This window comes from Varanus komodoensis, unplaced genomic scaffold (genome assembly GCF_004798865.1).
Source record: "Varanus komodoensis strain SLA01 unplaced genomic scaffold, ASM479886v1 scaffold1544, whole genome shotgun sequence".
NCBI lineage: Eukaryota > Metazoa > Chordata > Lepidosauria > Squamata > Varanidae > Varanus > Varanus komodoensis.
In genome coordinates, this window is record NW_025335452.1 from 1 (window position 1) to 7301 (window position 7301).

Genomic DNA, 7301 nt, shown 5'->3' on the forward strand with positions numbered 1-7301 from the left:
CCCTGGGAAGGGCCAGGCAGGATTGCTGTTCACACGCGTGTTCTTTCTTGTGTAAATGGGATCTGGGGGAAGCCCAGAAGCCCCGGGATTGTGGGGTGGGAGTTGTTTAGGTTGTTCTCCTCCAGCTGCTCCCTGCACCAGGTCTGGGTTGTGCAGAGCCAAAGGAGGCCGTTGAAATGCTGCAGGGAGAGGCGTAGCTGCCCTGGGGGGGGGGGGGGTTCCCAGGGTTTGTGCCTGCTCTGAGGAGGGGGAGAGGAAAGAGCCGGGGTGGCAGCACATGATGGAGGTGCATGGAGGGGCCCCAGAGCAGGGAGGGGAATGCGGCCTCAGACACTCCCGGGTGAAAGGTGGTCCCGGGAATCACTCCTCCTCCTCTGCCCCTCCTTCCAACCCTCCAAGTGAGTTTACAACGATTCGCACTGGAGCTGCAATACGGAGCAGGCCCTGTAAGACTCCTCCTGCCTGCCCTTGCGTGTCCCCGAAACTCTTGTATCGAAGCAAAGGCTACATGAAAGCCCAAGCGAATGAGGACAAGACAGAAAGATTAAACCATTAATAAACAATATTGTTAAATAAAGTACAGAATTGCATTACGACCTGGGGCCACACTCCCACAGCCCCGGCTTGCCTGAGTGTGTGCCTGCGTGTGCCTGTGCGTGTGTGCAGGCGTGTGTCCAGCCCAGCTGGTCTCTGGGTGCAGAGCCAATGAGAGGCCAGCACTGAAGGGGGTGATCAAAGAAGCTGGGTGCACTTAAGGGCCTTGACCCATGGAATATCTGTGAGGAATTCAGAGCTTCAGGTGCTCCCTCTTTCCCCTCCCCGTTTCTTGTCCTTGCACTTCCTCAAGGCACCAGCTGCACTCTGCCTGTGTTTCCGGGTGCTGCAGTCTTTCCTTTATTGAGGAACAGCCCATTTCAGAGAGAGAAGGATTCTATCAGAGATCCTGCACAGGCCATGCCCAACCCCAGTGCAATTCCGGACGAAGGGAAGAATTCCCCCAGGAAAAGCAGGAATGCCCCTTTGCGGGGGCCGGTGTCCTTCCGGGCTGCTTCCTCCGCAGAGGGGCTGCCCTGCCCGCCATTCCTGCCCGGGGATGAGAGCGGCACTGGTCACTTCTGGGGTGGCCGGAAGCCTCTTCCACTCCGCCTTCCCTGCGCTTTCAGGATGCTCCCTTGCTGGTTCCCCTCGTGAGGAAATAGCAGAAAAAGCCTTTTCGTTTTCAAAGTTAAAGAGCTCAGGAAGGGCAGTCAATTGAATGGTGTTTTGACCGGTCATTCTGGGATGGCACCGTCCCTTCATCTCGGCTCAGAGCCTGCCCAGGACATGTTGCAGCTCATTTCTGGATCTGCCTGGGATCAAAAAGCACCTGAGAGCCCCCTGCCCCCCGACCCCACCAAGATGCGAAAGGGAAGCAAGCATGAACGTCCCTTTCAATACCTTTTTCTGCTTCTCTAAACTGAAAGTGAACTGCTCCTCCCTCTCCAGGATCTGCTGCAGCGTCGCCTGGAGAGTCTTACGGATGAGAGAGGAAGGATTTTGGCATGTAAAGCAGAGGCAGAAAGGGAGAAGCAGGCGCTGCTGGTAAGTGTCCAGAATGTGTCATGGAAGGGAAGGGGCGCTTCAGCCAGGATGGGTCACATGGAAGAGAAAATGCCGGGGAATCGAGAGCCCAGGGCAGCCCTTCCCTGCAGAGCACATGACACTGTTCAAAGCTGCTGAACCTATTCTGGCAATTATGCAAGAGGGGCCATTCCGAGGGGGGGTCCCTGAGCATCCCTCGCAAGACTGACCCCGTTTCCGGCTCCGGCTGCCCATTCCCGCTGTTCCCCACTCTCCTTCTTGCAGGTGCAAACAAAGGCAGAGCGGGAGGAGACGGTGGCTCAGTTCAGGTGCCTGCATCGGTTCCTGGAAGAGCTAGAGAAGCGTCACCTGGCCCAGGTGGACCAGCTGCAGGAGGAGATTGCCAGGAAAGCGGAGGACCACCTGGCCAGGCTTTCCAAGGAACTCTCTTCCCTTGAAGGCATCATGCGGGAGGTGGAGGAGAAGAGCCGGCAGCCGGCAGCTGAACTCCTGCAGGTAGGAGGGGGCAGGAGCCCCCACATCCCCCAAGGAGGAGACTCAGCCAGACGCTGCTCGCCTCTGCGTCTGTGGAGGGAGGGCCGAGGCAGGCAGTGCGGACCCCTTGACGGGGCCACCCTGCGGTGAAGCCCTTCATGAGACCCAGGCTGAAGCAGAGGGTGGTGCGGGGCTGGGGAAGCGACCGCAAAGCAGTCTGGCCTAGTGGTGTTGCCAATCCGGAAGGCAGGTCGGATCTAGAAAGATAGAAACATGGAAACAGAGCGAGTCAGAAGGGGCCTCCCGGGCCATCTAGTCTGACCTCAGGCACCAGCCGGCTCCGCTCACGACATGCCCACCATGTGGTTGTCCAGCCTCTGCTTGAATACCCGCACCGATGGGGTCTCAACGGCCTCTCGTGGAAGCCGATTCCACAGGAAGTGCTTCCTGGCATCCAAATTGAACCTTGGTGCCCTGAGCTTTGCTCCATTGGAGCGCGTCCTGCCTTCCTCTGCAGGGGAGAACAGGTCTGTACCCACCTCTGTGAGACACCCCCTCACATACCTGTATGTCGCCAACAGATCCCCTCTGAGTCTCCTCTTCTCCAGGCTGCAGAGACCCAGTTCCCTCAGTCTCGCCTCCTACGGCATCCCCTGCAAACCCGCCACCAACCTTGTGGCCCTACGCTGCACTGACTCCAACCTGGCTATATCCGTTCTGAAATGAGGGGCCCAAAACTGAACACAATACTCCAATTGCGGGCGCACCAGAGTCGTGTAGAGTGGTAGTAATAGTAATACCTCCATCTAGTAATCTATTCCTGTACTAAACAGAATCTCAAATATGGTGCAGCCCCAGGACGGGCAGACCTTAACCTCACTCCTCTTGCATGTTTCCGCTCACAACTGGTGCCCCCAAAGCCTGACAGAGTCTGTCTTCTGCACACAAGGGGGAGCTTCTCAGTGTGGCTCCTGTGGGCAAGCGCCCCAGTGTTCTGCTGCTGGAAAGGACTGGTTGATTCCTGCCTGGGGAAGCCGGGAGAAGGCTGCCCTCCAAAGGACAGGCTGCGGGAGCAAAAGAGGCTGTGGGAGGCACCTGGCCTGAGTCTGAATCCTCTCACATCCTCCCTTCCTGAACGTGCTTCAGGGTTGCGCCTGTTTCCAGAGGGCAGTGCGCATGTTGGCCTGGCAAGCAGCACCGTTACTGGCAGGAGCCTCCAGGATGAGCATCAGTCTTGGCACTCAGCCGGAGGCTTCCTGGCGGTGGGGGAATCTCCCAGTCCATTCATGTCCCTCCTCATGAAGCTCCTCCTGGTGCCTCCTGGTGGAGACGGTTTCTGTCCATCCCTTTGTGCCCTCAAGTGGAGGCACCGAACAGGACTGGGCAGGCGCATCTCAGGAGTGCAGAGCGACACCCACTGAGCCTTTCCCTCTTTCCCCTCCAGGATGTGAGAAGCATCTTGCAGAGGTGAGTGCGTCCCCCTCGTTTCCACTGGTGCAGGGAAGGGTCTGGACGGCACTGGGAGGACCGGCTGCTCCCGGCTCCTGAGCAGAGAACGCAGATACCAGTGTCTCTCAAGACAAAAACAGGGTCTGGCTGCTGAGTTTGGACCACTCCTTCTCCTTCCCCTCCCTCACGCACGGCGGAAGGCTCCTCTCTGCCAGCAAAGCACACCTCCCACCGCTAAGCTCATACATGCAGACCCCACAATCCAAATATCGCCCCCAAAGGGGCAAACTTCCCACAACCCACAAAGCACACGCAGTGCTGACCCTAATAACTGAACACAAGCAGACTGCCCCGTCTGCCCCAGTCAGCTGAAGCCCCGTCCACCTGTGGGGCTGCTGGAGGGTTCTCTGGGGGCCATTGCCCCACACAAAAGGAGGCCCACCTTTTGTTCTTGGCTGGCCCTCCTTTGCTCCCAGAGGGAATCCTGGGTTCGGTGAGTGGAGGTTACCTCTGTTTTCTCTGGCAGAAGTGAGGAGGAGCCCTGTGAGATCCCAGCGGCTTTCCCGCTGGAGCTGAAACGGAGGATCTGGGACTTCTTTGATCGAAAGCCTGATCTGGAGGGATGGAGGAAGCAATTCCCTGGAGTCATGAGTGAATGCAAAGGTATTAAGATAAGACTGGGAAGATCCTCTCCTTCTCTTGCTGCTGTTATAAGTGATGGTAAAAGCTGCAATGGGAGAATTTTGGTTGCCTGGCCACCAATTCACTAATGTTTTGTTGCCTTGTTTCCCCACCGGGAAAATCAGCTGGTGTGGAGAGGGCTTCCTGGGGGTTTTCATTCCTGCTTTGGGTTTTCACCACCTAGAAACTGGAAAGACTGGTCACGTCCTGCGCCTTTTCTTTAGCAAAGCCTCTAATGAGGTGCCCCATGAGATCTTCGTTGGCAAATTAGCTGAAAGAGGGGATCAGCTCTCAAGGGCGCCCACAGGTGGCCATCTTGGGTATTACAGAGAGTTCAGCGCTCCGCAGTTTCAGAAAGATGCAGACAGGCTGGGAAGGGTTGAGATGATCTGAGGACTGGAAACGAAGCCCCGGGGGGAGGGATTGGAAGAGCTGGGCCTGTTTAGCCTCAAGCGAAGAAGACTGAGGGGAGATAGGATGGCAAATATTTGAAAAGATAGCAAGAGGGGAGGGCCGAGATCTCTTTTTTATCATAAAAGGTTGCAGGACACGCAAGAATGGGCTCCGGTTAAGGGAATGCAGATTCCAGCTACATATCAGGAGCCTTTTGGAGACGGTTGGAGCAGTCCGACAGTGGAGCCAATGAGCCCGGGAGGTGAGGTCTGTCCCAGCCTGGAGGCAGCCCAGGTGCAGCTGGAAGCCCTCTGGGAGGGATGCTTCAAGAGGAGGCCTGCCCTCAGCAGGACGGTGGGCCTGAGGGCCCTCTTGCCCCTTCCAGTTCTACTAGTCTATGATTATTCAATTTCCACATAAATTTGGAATCTGGAGGGGTCATCCTGTAAGGTTGCTTGCTGGGAGCTGCATGGCAGAAGAAACAAAGCGTCACCTGTCCCCATTTCTGGCCCGCCCCCCTTTCTAGCTTGGGGTCCCCGTGTGCACCGGAAGCCCCACTGTGGCTTCCCCCTTTGCCAGCCTGCGGAGTGGGGGCCGCGGCTGCCCAGGAATTGCTGTTGGGCTACAGGCAGCGCCTGCGGTTCAGCCACGCAGGGAAGCCTGGCCAGGCGGATTCGCGGGACACTCTCCGGTTCTGCCCTTGCGGAATGGAAGGGGCCCCTTTACTTGTGAGTCGCACTTTCCTTCTTGCACTCCTTCTGCTCTGCCCATGAGTAGGGTGCCAAAGACAATCCGGGTGTCTCTGAACTGTGATGGGGGGCGGGTGGCCTTTTATGATGCTGACAGAGAGATGCTCCTCTACACCTTCTCCGGAGTCTCATGTGCAGGAGATACCCTCTTCCCCTTCTTTTCTGTTTCTGGGAATGCCCTCCTCAGGATCACTTCTTAAGGTCCCAGGAGCCTTCATGGCAGGCCCTCTGCAGACCGCAAAGATAGTCAAGGGCCCGTTTTCTACTTCTGCAGAATGCCCTGGAAAGCATTCTGGATCAGTCGCAGTCACCAGAATAAAGCCAACCAAAAGAGTGCCTGAATTCTCCGTCTCTTTTCTGGAGTTTCCTCTCCGGCTTGCTTCTCAAGGCGACAGGAACCCAATATCGTGACCCACAGGGATCTCCTCTCAGAGATATCGCCATGTCAGTGAATTCCTGGCCTTGTTTCAGATTTCCTTCCTCCTCCTCTCCTTTCCACNATCGTGATCCACAGGGACCTCCTCTCAGAGATACCGCCATGTCAGTGCATTCCTGGCCTTGTTTCAGATTTCCTTCCTCCTCCTCTCCTTTCCACAAGAACACCAATGCCTGCAAACTTTGGCAATACACGCCAGGCCAAAGCCAACCACTGTCCCTGACTTGCCTGCCTTCACTCACAGGCGCCGTCCCTGTTTGCTCTCTCAGAGCCACACTTGGCCTTTCAGCAGAAATCCCCACATTGGAAAGGTGGAGGAACAGGAAGGGAAGGTGCAACCTGCCAGGCATACCCCAAATTGCTGCCTCCAACACTCCTGGGAAACGGGAACGGGAAGCGGCATTGTGATTGGAGGGGGCCCTGCGTGGGAAGTGAGGGTGGCTGCCTGGGGGGCCCATGGGGGCCTCCACGTTTTCTCCTTGCGCTGGCTCCTTGCATTCCCACGATGGAACGTGCAAACCTGCATTGTCGTTCCCAGGATGCAGTCGGGAAATGGAAGAGCAACTGCATTGTGGTTAAACCAAGAACAAAGCAACAGGAGAGGCTGAATATGGTAGACAGAAGACCAGATTTCCCACTTTATAGTAGTACACACAATTTTTTATGTAAGTGCACATCCTCAGGTTCCCTGGATTTTGGGGATGCATCTCCCCTCCTTGTCTGCCACCCCTTCCTCCTCTCTTGCACACACCCCAAACCTTCCAGGGGTTTTTGCTTGCTGAGATGCAGACTCATGTCAGAGGATTACCTCCCTGTAGCTTGTGCCTGTTATTCTTCCGGCTGGAAATAGAGAAACCTGATACACCCGTCCCTCCATTCATTCATGCCTTCATCCAAAGGGAAAACGGTAAGCGTGCAATGATGGAAAGAATTAGCCTGCTGGGTAAGTGGCTGATGTTGGAAAAGGAACACCCCTACCGGGGGGGCGGCGGGGGGGAGGGATGTGCCTGCAACACGCTACTGCAGGTCCTGCTCCTTTACTCTTTGTGCTCTGCCCATTCTCCAGGAGGGCCAAAGGCTCTTCGGAGGAGGGGCTTGGCTCCTCTGGAATGCGTCCTGCCCTCCTCTGCAGGGGAAAATAGGTCTTTACCCACCTCCATGTTACACCCCCTCACCTCTATGTCACCAACCGATTCCTTCAGAGTCTCCTCCCGGTTGAAGGGACCCAGTTCCCTCAGCCTCGCTTCATGTGGCTTTCCCTGCAATCCAGCCACCATCCTTGTGGCCCTACGCTGCACGGATTCCAGCCTGGCTATATCCATCCTGTAATGTGGAGCCCAGAAATGAACACAATACTCCAGTTTTGGGTGCAACAGGGTTGTATGGAGTGGCAGCAATACCTCTCTCGATCTAGAAGTCACGCTTCTGGCTATGCAACCAAGGGGGGCGTTCGCCCTCTTGACCACCGCATCACACTGCTGACTCATGTTTAGCCTGCAGTCGACCAGCACCCCGAGGTCCCTTTCACAAGGGCTGCT

At 56.4% G+C, this 7301-nt stretch overlaps 1 protein-coding gene across 1 annotated transcript in view; it reads left to right on the top strand.

The window, feature by feature from the left end:
• Positions 1-1459: 1459 nt before the first annotated feature.
• The window catches only part of LOC123021059 (tripartite motif-containing protein 10-like), an 11923-nt gene continuing 6081 nt past the window's right edge, over positions 1460-7301 (top strand). Inside the window, exons 1-4 of the mRNA XM_044425455.1 lie at positions 1460-1581; positions 1846-2076; positions 3500-3522; positions 4031-4167. Coding sequence (XP_044281390.1) covers positions 2026-2076; positions 3500-3522; positions 4031-4167 — 211 coding nt within the window. The 5' untranslated portion in view covers positions 1460-1581; positions 1846-2025. The remainder of the gene's footprint in view (positions 1582-1845; positions 2077-3499; positions 3523-4030; positions 4168-7301) is intronic.